At 54.5% G+C, this 14,221-nt stretch overlaps 1 protein-coding gene across 1 annotated transcript; it reads left to right on the top strand.

The window, feature by feature from the left end:
- Window positions 1-2,519: 2,519 nt before the first annotated feature.
- KLHDC7A (kelch domain containing 7A) lies at window positions 2,520-10,861 on the top strand. Its single transcript, XM_066270292.1, has one exon. The coding sequence runs from the start codon at window positions 2,933-2,935 to the stop codon at window positions 5,270-5,272; it is 2,340 nt and encodes a 779-aa protein (XP_066126389.1). The 5' UTR covers window positions 2,520-2,932; the 3' UTR covers window positions 5,273-10,861.
- The last annotated feature ends 3,360 nt before the right edge of the window (window positions 10,862-14,221 follow it).

Here is a 14,221-nt window from a genome sequence, read left to right as displayed (position 1 = left end):
CCTCTGAGCCTGAGTTTCCCCACCTGTCGAGTGAGGGTGATGATATCACCTCTCTGAATTACTGGGAAATGAAATGACTTCAGCTATGAAAGTGCCCAGGACTTTACCCCCTATTCCCCGTGACTCACCTTGGTGACCAGGGAGTAGCTGCTCACCTGCCCCAGGGTGCAGAGGAATTCTCAGCAGATAGGTAGAAAAGCTGACCTGCTTTACCATCTAGACCAGGGCTCCCAAACTCTAGACCAGGGGTCTCAAACTCAACTCAGCATGTGGGCCGCAGAGCAAGATCACAGCCGTTCGGCGGGCCGCACTAGGTCTACAAAAGGCAACTGTTACGCAACACTTTTCTCACTGCAGTTGAAAACAAAAAAAAATCAGTACAACAAGCACAATCGTACATGCAGTTTATTCAGTGTCACAAAACAACCAGAAACTGTAGTTCGCATCACAACTGCTGTTAACTAAGCTAATATCTAGCTAGGATGCTAGAGAAATGAAAAATACAAGTAGGCCCCTAGGCTTACTTAATTTTATCCAAAATATTTTGAACTTCGTGGATTAGTCTGCGGGCTGCACAAAATTGTTCAGCGGGCCGCGAGTTTGAGACCCCTGGTCTAGACCCACTGAAATCTACTGAGGGGACTGAGAAAACTAGGGGTGTCCTGGGAGCCGCCCCAAACCTCCTGATCTGTCAGGGGCAGGGAGAGAGGACCTGGAAAAAATCTGCATTTCTAACAGATGCCCTCAGGGTCTCTGTGCCTGTTGGAATTCCAAATCACTGTCTTGACCATGAGGAAAAGAAAGGGAACTCCACAACCAATCACCCGTGGGGACGGGCAGAGGAGGCCTGACTCTGGGGGAAATCCCGCCTGGTGCATGAATTCAGGTCTGTAAAACTCTGAGGTCTGAAAACAGAGCTAGAAGTCCCCGTCTGCAAGCAAACGGACATAAAATGGGATGACGACCGTATGTTTCCCACACAAACAGTGAGCTTTAGATGCGAGTCACCTGGAGGGCCCTGCTGCACCCCAGGAGAAGACACAGTGCGTGCTGGCTGTTGCCCCGGCTATGCCTGGTCCTGTACGGGCCCTGGGGACCGAGAACCAGCAGGAGAACAGTATGTGCTTTGACTCGTGGCCCATGATAGAGGCCAAAAGCAGAGCAAAGAAGAACAAGTGACCGCAAGAAGGAGAAGAGGACCCTGGGAGGGGTGGGGGAGCAGGTATGGGAGCCACAGCCTTGGAGCTGACTCTGCAGGGCTGGAGGGATGGGGCCCGGCATGGAGACAAGGAAGGTCGGCCAGAACTCCAGCCCGGAGCCGGGCACGCGAGGCAGCCGACAGGAGATGAATTACGAAGGGTAAACCGAGGCTGGAGCATGGGGGTGCTGTGAGCACCGGCATGAGTCAGCAAGATTTTCTCCCTGTCAAGTCCTCGGACATAAATTCCTTCCCAGACACGTGTTGCCTTTGGCCCCCAGAGTGGACTGAATTCTCTTCTCTTAGATGCCATCATTCAGAAATCCAGAGCCATCGTCTCACTGCCTAGCGTAAGCGTCTCTGAAACAGGGGCACCTGGCTGTGCTGGGCCCACCCACCTGGCACCATCACGGGATGGGTCCCCGATTTACCTGCCCAGCCCCTGTAGGGAGCACCGGTTTGAGATCCCAACCCTGGCCTTTGGGAACCCTGAGAAGACCCCTGTCTAGGGAGGGGCACAATTAGATCTGTGCTTCCGAAGGTCCAACTGGTGACGATTCACAGAGTGACAACAGTCCTGATGAGAAGGGGGAAGGAAAGAGAGAGAAAGGAATGGCTGGTAGTTCCCGAGCTTGGAGTGGGTGGAGATCAGCCCCGCGGGCTTCACACACAGGAAAACCCATTTGGTTCTCAGCACAGCCTTATGAGGTTTGTCTTCTGTGACTCCCATTTTCAGATGAAGAAATTGAGGCACAGAGAGGTGAGGTTACTTGCTCAAAGGCACAGAGCTGGTACGTGGCAGAGCCAGGTGGTCTGGGTCTGGAGCCCATAGCACTTGTGAGAGGGTCTAAGTGACTCTCCCTCAGCTGTCTGGTTTGGAGGGTGAGAATATGCCTCTCATCTACCCCTGACCTGGGACTCATGCCATGTGTTTTCCCCAAGCTTTCTCAGGATGGCCAGTTCTCTTAGGAAGGCAAAGGCATTCAAAAGCCTGGCCCCGTGGCTGGCAACAGTCCCGGGCTCAGCCTCCACTGCTGCTAACTGCAGATCCCAACCCCCGCTGCTGGGGTCAGCAGACCCCAACAGAAAGGAAACAGACCCAGGCAGGTCTCCTGGCACACCTGCCACAGCTCCACCTGTGCCATACTCACCACGCCCAACCCTCCTAGTCCAGTTGACTTGCAAAAGAGAAAATAAAGCACACACACACACACACACACACACACACACACACTAACCAACCCCATGCGTTTCCTAGCATCAGGTGACTGTATGGTCAAGAGCTTCCTCCTTCTTCATGTGCTGGCTGGACACTCCTAACATCCTCTCGCTGCTGCTGGCTCAGGTGGCCGGTCACAAGTTCAGTCCCTGGGCAGACCCCACCCCCACCAAAGTACCGAAGAATCCAAGGAGGCCAGAGCTGAGATCTGCCAGCTGGGGCTCCAGAGGCTGCCTTCTGCCAACTCAAAGTCACCTTTGCTCCAACTCAGCTGGCCAGCCCGAGCCAGCCCAGAGCCCCCTCTGCTCAGCTCAGCAGGAACAAGGAACCGGCCCCTATTGGGCAATTATTAATCAGATTCTTGCCATTCCTCAGCCCCAGGTCGGCTTGGGAAACACGCTCCCTGGAAGAGGAGGAGGAGGAGGAGGAGGAGGAGGAGGAGGAGGAGGAGGAGCCGAAGCCCAGAACTGGCTTTTGGACATGCAGCGGACGAAGCCCAGGACTGGCATTTGGACATGCAGCTGACGAGCAAGGTGGTGCTGTCCGCTGTTGCCCTGCTCCTGGTGACCGCAGCCTACAGGCTGTACCAGTCGAGGCTGGCCCGGGCCCCACTGTGGGACAGGAACACCCAGGCTGAGGCCGAGGAGGAGGCAGAAGGCTCCGGGCAGCCCGCGGTTCAGGGGGCTGCTCCCGGGTCACCCCGTGAGGGAGTGAGATGCAGGAGGAAAAGCAAGGGGTCTGGAGTACCGCTGGGCCGCAGCTGGGAGAATCCGGGGGTCTCCCAAATCCTGGCAAAGGAAGGCTCTTCCAGAGACTTGGGAGCCCGAGAATCCTGGAAGCTGAGAAGAAAAGACACAGACACGGGTGAGGAGCGCAGTGGGCGGTGCCTGGAGTGTGGCGGGGCACCTCCCTGCTGCAGTGGCCAGGAAGCCGGGGCAGCTGTTGGCGGGAAGCCCGAGGTGCCCCACTGCCCCCAGCTGGGCAGTGAACCCAAAAGCTCCCCACCTGGCCTTGCTAAGGTGGACGGCAGCAGTGTGGGCGGTGAGCCTGCTCCAGGGGGGAATGGCGGACTCCCCGGGCAGCCAGGGACTGGGGAGCAGGCGTCCCCCCAACAGCTCTGGATGGCCCACTCGGAAGGCAAGAACGACACGAACAAGAGCTTCTTCACTCACGTGACGGGGGTCTGCAGGGAAGAGGCTGAGGCCCTCCAGGCTGCCTCAGACATGGGTCTGGCCTTGCACCAGCAGGAGGGGGCCATCAACGCCTCCTACACCTTCTCCTCGGTGGCCCGGGTTCGAGTAGAGGAGAATCTCATACCGAACAAGGTGGCAGGGATCCGGCCCAGACTGCAGGGCAAGGTGTACGATTACTACGTCGAATCTACCTCTCAGGCCACCTCGAGAGGCAGGCTGGCTGCCAGGACAGCAGCCCTGGCTGAGGCTACACCTCCTGTGCCAGGCCCCCTAGAAGTAGGGACAGATCGCAGAGGCCACGAGGACGACAGAGAAGGTGGAGCTGGTCCGGCCGCCTCCTCTCAGCCTGGGCCATCACCCTCCACGCGGGGCTTCAGCAGGAAGGAGAGCCTCCTACAGATTGTGGAGAACCCGGAGCTGCAGCTGCAGCTTCACAGCTTTGGGAGCCCCATTCCATCCTGCCCGGACCAGGGGACCCCATCCAGCTGCCCCATATCTGGGGAGTCTCCGGAGCCCAACTCCCCTGGAAGCAGCGGAGAGCCCAACCTACAGATCGTGGCCGGGACCAATTTCTTCCACCTCCCACTCACCCCAGGTGCAGCCACAGATATCCGCCTGGATCTGGGCAATTGCTACGAGGTTTTAACCTTAGCCAAGAGGCAGAACCTGGAGGTCCTGAAGGAGGCTGCCTACAAGGTGATGAGTGACAACTACCTCCGGGTCCTGCGCAGCCCAGACATCTACGGGCACCTGAGTGGGGCAGAGCGGGACCTGATCCTCCGGCGACGGCTGCGGGGCCGCAAGCACCTGGTGGTGGCCGACATGTGCCCCCAGGAAGGCTCTGGCCGCCTCTGTTGCTATGACGACAAACAGGATGTCTGGCACCTGCTGGCCCCTCTGCCCCCAGAAGCTGTGTCCCGGGGCTGCGCCATCTGCAGTCTCTTCAATTATGTCTTTGTGGTGTCCGGCTGTCAGGGGTCCGGGCAGCAGCCCTCTAACCGAGTCTTCTGCTATAACCCACTGACCGAGATCTGGAGTGAGGTGTGCCCCCTGAACCAAGCCCGGCCACACTGCCGGCTGGTGGCCCTGGACGGGCACCTGTATGCCATTGGGGGTGAGTGTCTGAACACTGTTGAGCGCTATGACCCTCGCCTGGACCGCTGGACCTTCGCCCCGCCGCTCCCCAACGACACCTTCGCCCTGGCACACACGGCCACGGCGTGTTCCGGGGACATCTTTGTCACAGGCGGCACGCTGCGCTACCTGCTGCTCCGCTTCTCAGCCCAGGAGCGGCGCTGGCACTTCGGCCCCACGGCGGGCGGCAAGGACCGCACAGCTGAGATGGTGGCGGTCAATGGCTTTCTGTACCGCTTTGACCTCAACCGCAGCCTGGGCATCAGTGTGTACCGCTGCAGTGCCAGCACCCGCCTCTGGTACGAGTGTGCCACGTACCGAACACCCTACCCGGACGCCTTCCAGTGCGCCGTGGTGGACAACCTCGTGTACTGTGTGGGGCGCCGGCGCACGCTCCTCTTCCTGGCCGACCACATCTCGCCCAGGTTTGTGCCCAAGGAGCTGCAGAGCCTTCCCTCCCCGCAGGGCACCCTCCTGCCCACCGTCCTGACCTTGCCCGGCCCCGATGTGCCTCAGACCAGGGTCTAGCCATTCCTCTGCAGGAACTCCCCTGCCCACTGCTTCAGGGACCGCTACTGGGAGAGCAAGCGGCCAGGAATTTGGCCAGCAGAAGGTGCATGCTAGTCCTACCTCCTTCACCGGCTGGGGCTCCAAGATGCGTCTTTGCTGTCAGTAGGGGGCGGGGGGCTGCAGAGGGCAAGTGCAGAATAGAGCTAGGGACCGGTGTTCCGAGGCCGAGGGCAGCCGCCTCTCAGGCATGGCTTCAAGACTGAATTTTGGGGGGTTCCAGGAAACTTCAGGGGCACAGCCTTATCAGAACCATGATTCAGGTGCTAGCTGACCCCTCCCCCCAGTAACCCCTCAAGCTGATCCCACTGGAGATGGGCCCCTTCCTAAACTTTGGCCCCCGGGCCCCAACTGCCAAGGTTCCCAGAAGCACCTGGAAGACGCAGGTGGGAAACACTGAGGGGAGGTGCTCCAGGCAGGACTGGAAGGAGCTCAGGGCAGCCCCAGGGGCCCAGCCAGAGGGAGAGTTGGTTGGGGAAATCAGCTTATAGTTGGAAGACTTCTTCTTTTTCTTTTATTTATTTATTATTATTATTATTATTTTGCCTGCAGAGTAAATTAACCAAAGCCCGCTTCTGTTATTTAAATTACCTGGAATTCTAGTATGAGAACCCTCCGTTTGTAGGAGCCGCCTGACAAGGCACATCTTGTAGGGGGTTACTAAGAATATAGCTGCTCTTGGGAGAGGCAGGGGAAGATGTGACCCGAGGGCCACTGTTGTCCGGGGGGGCCCCTGCCACTCTCCCCAGACCTCAGAGCCCTTCACTCTGCAGCTTTCCAAGCAACCCTGCCACTGCCAGTCAACCCTTTCGGGCTGGTGAGAGCCAAGGGCATAATTTGCCCTCCCTGTGCCATGCTGCCACCTGGCCAGCATCAGATAGACGAGGGTCAAGGAGGGCAGGGGCACAATGGAGCTAAGGAACTAGACTTGATACGTCGGGAGACTGGGATCTCTTTTTTTTTTTTTTTTTTTTTTTTTTTTTAGGTGAGAGGAGGGGAGCTAGAGAGAGAGACTCCAATAGGGAGCCACCCAGCAACCCCATCTGGGGCTGATGCTCGAGTACCGAGCTATTTTTAGCTCCTGAGGCTGATGCGCTCCAGTGCCTTGGGGCCATGCTTGAGCCAATGGCTACAGGAGGAGAAAAGGGAAAGAAGGGGGAGAGGGAGAGGGAGAGAAGATGATTGCTTCTCCTGTGTGCCCTGACCGGGGATCAAACCTAGGATGTCTGTATGTTGGGCTGATGCTCTATCCAATGAGCCACCGGTCGAGGCCAGGATCTCCTTTCCTATCAGGTTGGTTAACCTCTCAAACAGAGGAGACCCTCCAACCTCAGAAAGTTATCATTCCCCTGGAGGGAAGAGAGAGAGAGAGAGAGACCCGCCCAGTCTCTAACACAGCCCTGCTCTGTCTCCGAGGAGAGGTGCACACACAGAGGAGCAGCCATGCTCTCGGTCCCACCAGAAGCCAGGCAGAGCTGGGACTCCTTCTATGTGACAAGCAGCATGGAGGAGAGAAGTAGAGAAGGCGCGGGTGCACCAGGGCGGGGTCTGACAGGTGGGGGATAAGGATGCTTTGGATTTCAGCAACCCTATCTTAAACATGGGAAGGACAGCTCATGTCTTTCTCCGGCTGGAGCATAAACGAGAGCATCTGGGAAAGTTCTTCCCAAGTTCCCTGGGGTCCTGACTGGAGCTTGTATTCCCTGCAGCTGCTGGGGCGGAGCTGGGGTCGCTTTGGAAGATGCAGGATTGGAACAAAGAAGGAGAAGGAGGTTGGCCCGGGGATGAGGATGTTTGTTGAACCACACAGGGCCCAGGGCCAGAGGCTACTTAGTTTATTCCTAAATTGGAGGTTGGGAAAGGGAAGTCAGCTGGGACTCTGGCGGGTGCCTGGATAGAGTGATCCCCTGGCCAAGGCTATGCTCAAGGTCAGAGTCAGCACTCAGGCATGAGCTCCCAGGGTAGCGAGGGGATTGGTGGGTGCCTCCATGACGTGACTGGTGGCGGCAGGCTGAGGTTCGCTTGACAGGAGAACCAGGCAGGTGAAGCCAGATCCAGACCCTGGGGCAGGGGCAGGTCTAGGTGAGAAGCCAGGTGGAGGACAAGCCCACAAACTAGCCGAACGGAGTGTCGGGAGGGCTTCAGACCCAGAGGGAACTAGGGATCACTCTAGGAAACCTTCCAGAAGCCCGCTGCATACCTATGATAGTAACTAGAGAGAGGATTCCAGGGACAAGGCAGCGAAGTTGGTTCCAGACCCAGCGATGGCGGGTGTGGTCCTCACGATGAGAGAGGGAGCTGAGATTTGGGCGGAGGCTGAGCTGGGAAGTAGTGACACATTGCATCTGCCTCCCTGTGGTCCCCTGGCAGACATCACTCACCAGTTGGCCCATCTCTTCCTGGGGAGCCCTTGTACTGGCTTCAGAACAGTTTCTGCACAGGGTCCTAGGCCATCCGTACCAATTGGAGCTGATGTGTTCTGTATCTCTGGAGCTGGGTTAGGGATGAGAGTGGTCAGGGCCATTGTGGTAGAGGGAGGTAGCTCAGGGGGCCCACCACCTGGAGCTATGATGGGCAGGGTACATTTACAGGAGTACAGGTGGGCACTGTTCCTGGTGCCAGAGGGGGCTGCAGCGCCCTGCAGAGATCCCTGTCCTATGGGAGCTCACAGTCCAGTGGAGGAAACGCAGCAATTTTGAAAACCAAATACATGAATTAATACCCATGCTGCCTACATGCCACAGAGACAGATAAAGCAGGCACGTGGGTTCATGTGAACAGGCCTTCTTGAGAAGATGATGTTAAGCAGAAACCTGAATGGAAATCTGGGGGACTGCACAGCCCAGGGCTGGCTCAGGGCACGGGAAACCTGGCCATGCCACCGGAAGTGTTTGTCACATGGGCAGGAGAGGGCCGGTCTGCCTTCCAGGCGCTCAGCTGGGTGTGTGAAGAGGGCGGGAGCCCAGCAGCTCCACTGCAGCCTGTCCAGGGCAGACGGACGGACGGACGGATGGACGGAGGCAGAATTCCAGGAACACTGATGCAAGAAGTTCCTTGCCCGGAGCTCGACTGCGTTCCCAAGAGAGAAGCAGCGTTTGTACGATGAGGGGTCAGCGTCAAAATCATTACAAGGACATCACAGATGCCACACCCGGTGTGTAGCTATTTCCACTTGGACCTTGTTGAATAGCCTGGCCTCTTGACCCTCAGCCTCCAAATGGCCTCTGTCAGACGACGAGATTGGCCGCGTTCAGGGTGGTGTGGCCATAGACTATTTCTCCCTGGATATCTGTTGGGCTTTCCCAGTAAGAGTTCTTTCTTCTTCAGGAATAAAAACAAACAAACAAACAAACAAAAAAAGCCCACCTTAAGTCTGGGTTGCTTCCTACATTAGGTTAACCATGCCATTATAGAAAAAAGGAAAATTGGAAAATAGAGCGAGTATTTTTTAAAAACCTCCACGAGTAGCCCCCACCGTGGCACGGGTCCCCCACCGTGGCACGGGTCCCTCCGTCTGTTTCTTTTGTGTGTGGTTTTGGTTGGGCTTGATTTCCGCCTAGGTGTGATTATGCTGAATATACAATTCAGCGGCTTCCCTTCTTTTTTTTTCCACTTAGCTTTTGAAAATAAGCATCTTCCCGTGTTATTGCAAACCCTCGGTAAACATCATTTCAATCGCTGCACAATATTCTATCCAAGTGGCTGTCCCACGGTTTATTTAACATCCCCCCTCCTGTTGGGTCTGTAGTTTCTTTCTTTTCTTTTTTTTTTTTTTTTCTTCCTGTTGGTTTCTTTTTCTGTCATAAACAAAACGGCCCTTGTTTTCTTGTTCTTCTCTGTCTGGGGCCTCTATCAATATTTACAAGAGAAGCTCAGCCTAGGTTTCATCCGGAATAACAGGGTTGTTAAAACAGTCATAGAAGCCACAGCATTTGCCTAGGGCTGGGGCCTTGGTGCCCGATCGGACTGTAGGGCACAGGGCTGCCCTTGGAAGGCAAAGCTGTCTGGGGCGGGAAGGGGGGGGTAGGGGGGGCGCATCCCGGGTGCCCTGCCCTGTGGGTGGAGTGTAGAGCACATTCCTAGCAGCTGTGGCTGATGCAATGCTGTGAGAATACTCCAGCTCCCAGAAGCCTCCTGGGCATACCCAGGAAGGAAGCTCGCCCGCTATAAGGAAGTGACTCAGTGCTAACCACGCAGCTCCCTGATCTTTTCAGCCATTGGCTTTGAGGAACACGCTGTAACACCCTATAGGCTGAACCTATATATATATAAGTTTGCTTACTTCCTGAATAAAGTGGATCTGCGTCACTGAACCTGGTCCCTGGAGTCGGGTGTTTGCGTCTCTGTTGTCCTCACCCCTGGCAGGACTTGTCCACACTGCCCTGTGGTGTTCCTGGAGCCAGGATGTAAGACAGACCCCTGGTCTGCACAGGTCGGCACGGGGCAAGATGCTTTCTACGTATTGTCTCGTTGGTCCTCCCAACAACCCCATTTTACAGATGAGAAAACTGAGGCTCAGAGAATTCAATAGAACTGGCCTTTATGTTCATGTTCAAAGACCCTCAGTTTCCTTAAAGCCTACTGGAACTGGGCCTGTTCCCAACATGGTAGTCTTTCCATTCCCCTCTCAGGAGGCACTGGAGCCAAGGAGTGGGCATCAGCTGTCATCTGAGCTGCCCCCAATCCCTTCTTCACTTACTCCAATCGGTCATGCTCTATCCTGGGACTCTGAACTCAAATTTTTCTTAAACTCTCTTATCCTCGTCATCTGCATCTGTAAAATGGGTTTGCCCCTGATGGCCCATTGTGGATGTGCGTAAGAGAATGTGTGTAAAGCACCCAGCCCAGGGACTGCTCCAGAGTCAGTCTCATTGTCTTCCAAAGGGGACTGCTCCAAGCCAGCTCAGTGGAGGACAGTGTCTGACATTGAAGCTGCAGCTTCGGTTTGACAAGGTCTGGGGAATGCTCGAGTTATTTATATTTGAGATCATCCAGGTGTGAAGACTCTGAGCCTCTACGCCCCTCTTCCAGGGTGGTGGTTAAGAAGGGACTGGCTTCAGGTTTGAGTTTCTCAGGTTCAGAGCATGAAGAACGTTCCCAGGCTGTATCACAGCACAGAGGAGCCTCAGACGCAGCTTAGAGCCCCACTGCCCAAACCCTGAGCAGGTGCAGGGTGGGAGACTCCTTTCTTTTACAGATTGAAAACCAGAGCCACTCAGAGCCACTGGAAGATATTCAGATATTTAGAGCCATGACAGGTGCCCAGCTCTTGCCACCCTTCATCATCCTTACCTGGGAGAGCCTTGTGGCCCCTGGGTGGCCCAGGAGTCCCCTGGAGCTGCGGCTCCAGCCGGTAGGAACCCCCGAGGCAGCCAGGAGGCTGCTGCAGAGGCAGGGAGATGAAACCTAGAGGGAGGAGACGCCTTCGGGGAGGAGAGACAGGAGAAGGCAGCCGGGAGCCAGAAGAAAGGGCAGCCTGAGGCGGAGCTTCTGCAAACAGCTCCCGGCCTCTGGGTTTTTTTGAAAAGCGGGATGGTGGGTCAAAATAAAACAAAAATGAAAAAGCGATCACGTCTGAGTTGCCTATTTGTGCGCGGGGAGGAGGTGGAGTCTCGGGTCTTATACCAATAATAGGAACTCTTGTGGTCCCTGCCCTGGGCTCGAGGCAAACGCTGGGACCACCGTTTCCTCATCCAGTCCCGCCCCTCCCTCTCCCACTTTCTGGAAAGAACGACCCTCCTCTTTGAGGGGAGAAAACGAAGACGAGACATTCCTCTGAAATTAAACATTAATATTTTAACACCTATTGTTGCATTTACCATTCTGTTATTAAAACCTGGGAGAGAGGAATGTCATTGTCGTCAGAACATTTATTGAGCACTCCCAATGCCAACAGGAGCTCTACTTATATGATCTCATTGTATCCTCAAAACAAGCAAAGATGCCTGACCAGGCGGTGGCGCAGTGGATAGAGCGTTGGACTGGGATGCAGAAGACCCAGGTTTGAGACCCCAAAGTCACCAGCTTGAACCCAAGGTCGCTGGTTCCAGCAAGGGGTTACTCGGTCTACTGAAGGCCTGCGGTCAAGGCACATATGAGAAAGCAATCAATGAACAACTAAGGTGTTGCAACGTGCAATGAAAAACTAATGATTGATGCTTCTCATCTCTCTCCGTTCCTGTCTGTCTGTCCCTGTCTATCCCTCTCTCTGACTCACTCTCTGTCTCTGTAAAAAAAAATAAAAAAAATTAAAAAAAAATTAAAAAAAAAAAAAAACAAGCAAAGAAGATGGCAAAAGTGGCCAAAATTCTCGCCTTCCCATCAATTTCTCCACCCCTTGGACCCAGCAATGGGACTTGTTTTAAAGAGCTGGGGCGTGGGGTTTACTCTCTTGTGGCTCTTAGAAACCCTGAGACGGACACCACATGTAGAAGCTCGGCTAGCTTCCTGCGTGCTAAGGGACATGTGGCCCAAATACAGGAAGGAGGTCCTCAGGTGATGACAGTTCTGACATATGATGTTTCAAGTTTACCACACTCACTCCCATAAAAACTTAAAAAAATTGAGACATGAGTGTGTCGGCTTACGCCTTTAGCGTCATACTTAGGGACTTCATGGGCGAACTAGTTTGGTTGCACGCTGCGGAAGGAGATGCCGTAACAAGGTCGGTGAGTGAGGCAGTCAGCCTTCCCAGTGCGCTCACCTACGCCATTTTGGGCTGTTAAAAGCACAAGTGTTCTGTTTGTGTTTCTTTGTTTGGTGACATTTTGGCCCTTATCGTGGCTCCTAAAGGAAAGTCAGAGTCTTCAGCTCCGAAGAAGAGGAAAGCCATCACGATGGATGTCACAGAGCTACTGGCGTCACACAGAGAGGAGCTGTCTGCTGAGGGCCTCGTTCAGCTGGAGAGGCAGCTGATTGAAGAAGAAGAAATAGAAACCCAGAACCCAAGAAATTTCCTACTAGGGTTTGGCAGAAGGTTCTTCTATGGTAGAGGATGGGTTGGCAAAACCTCAGGCCGAGGACCCCAGCGATGACAGATTAAGGTCTACAGAGCTGTTATGGATGCCTGGCAATGCTGTAGGCAGATTTTGGAAGAGAAGTCATCAATTTTCCAGACTAGCCTGGAACAATTCTTTAAGAAGGTAGAGAGGCCTGCCACAGACCCTGTGTCCTCTACATCAGCTGCTTCCCGAATGAAACACCTGGGTACAGGTGGAATCATCTCCAGCGTCTCCTGCCTGTTCCTTAGACAATCCTGACTCACCTGACCCAGTGTCTCCAGCACCTTCTGCAGGTTCTCCTGCCTCTCCAGCTTCCTCCTCCCAATAGGTCACTCTCTCCCACCCTGCAATGCCCCTTCCAGTACGCAAGCCAACAGGAATAAAGGTAAGGAAATTTTTTTACACTCATTTTTAAACCTTATTTTCCTGCTAGTACAGTACAGTGGACAGTGCAGTATATTTATGTCCTTTTCCTTTTTCTGTGGCTTAGTTGTGTTTTTATGTTCTAGATTATGATTTTAGAACTGTGTTAGGATAGGTAAGTGATTTCGGTTAGGGTGTGTTTTGACTTACACCAACATTCGGGTTAGGTCACTGTTGTAGGAAGAGAACTGTGTCATAACCCGAGGACCCCCTGTCCTCATCAAATTGCCTAACACTTGTCCTCACTCAGAATTTCAAGTCTATCTCCGTCCCACTTCACAGATGAAATGACTGAGGCTCAGAGAGCTCTCACAGCTGTGATATCAATACTTTTTCAATGCCTGGAAAATATGACCTCAGCTCCTCCCCACTGACGCTCCCACTCCTGAACCAGGCGCCCCACACTGCACACATAACTCCCTCCCTTCTCACTCCACAGCCTCCGCCCGCCTGTAGGGCTGCTGTCCCCAGTGAGTTTCCCGCGGGCACCCAGGATGTCTTGCCTGCCTCTGTCCTGGGTGCCAGCACAGGGTGGTCACACGACGTGGCTCAGAGGGATCTGCAGCTGAGCTGTGCCCTTGTTTGCAGTGTACCCTCAGCACCATGATCGGGTGTCTGGCACTGTCCAGCTGGGCTGCTTAACTGCCCAGGAGGGGCTGTTTATAGCTCCTGCCCTTTCTACAAACACTCCCTTCCCACATCGACACATAATATTGGGGTGCAGAACCCCGCGGTTCTTACAGTGCTGAGCACAACTGCTCTGATGGAATTGTCAGCACCTGTACACTAACCAAGAGCTGTTCCCACTGCCCACGCAAGGGGCAGCCTGGCACAACCTGGAGAGTGAATGCCCCCCTGGAAGAGTCCAACCAGCAGGGGTTGGTGTACAAATACCCCAGCTCCCTCCACCCTCGGTGAATAACTCAGGCCTTGCACTGGCTCCCTGGATAGCATCCCTTTAACAAAGTCCCTGCGTGCTCCCTGTCCATACCCCTCCCCCTGCACCTCCTTCCTTGGTGAGACAGGCGAGGAGTCTCACCACGTCCTGTCCCTGGGAGCCCGTGTCCTCTCACGCTCTCTAGCACTTCACACCAGGGACGGCCCCACTCTGGCACCAAGGACGTCTGCTGTCTCCTGCGTGGTTCCCAGCGGCATTTAAATGGGCTCCGGCTTCTCGGTCGTCAGAGAAGAGCCGCTTCCCCAGGATTACTGATAAAGAAAAGCCAAGATTATACTTTAGAAGGTTAAGAACGCTACACAAATGTAATGCATCTTTTATTTGTCATGAGTGTCAAAGTGACGTGGTGTCTTTGTGTTCTTGAGAAACAGTGCATTTTATTCTCTGAAGATTTGAGATTGTTTCTCCTGCAAACATGTTTGGACTATCTCATTGGGCAATCTTCACTTTGTAGAAAAATATGAGGGTTAGCTTAACCTGGCCTCAATTTGAATCATAATGAACCCTGAGTAAACTGAAAAAAAGAAA

This window comes from Saccopteryx bilineata, chromosome 3, assembly GCF_036850765.1.
Source record: "Saccopteryx bilineata isolate mSacBil1 chromosome 3, mSacBil1_pri_phased_curated, whole genome shotgun sequence".
NCBI lineage: Eukaryota > Metazoa > Chordata > Mammalia > Chiroptera > Emballonuridae > Saccopteryx > Saccopteryx bilineata.
The sequence above is the reverse complement of the archived record's forward strand: the minus strand, read 5'-3'. Positions and strand labels throughout refer to the sequence as shown.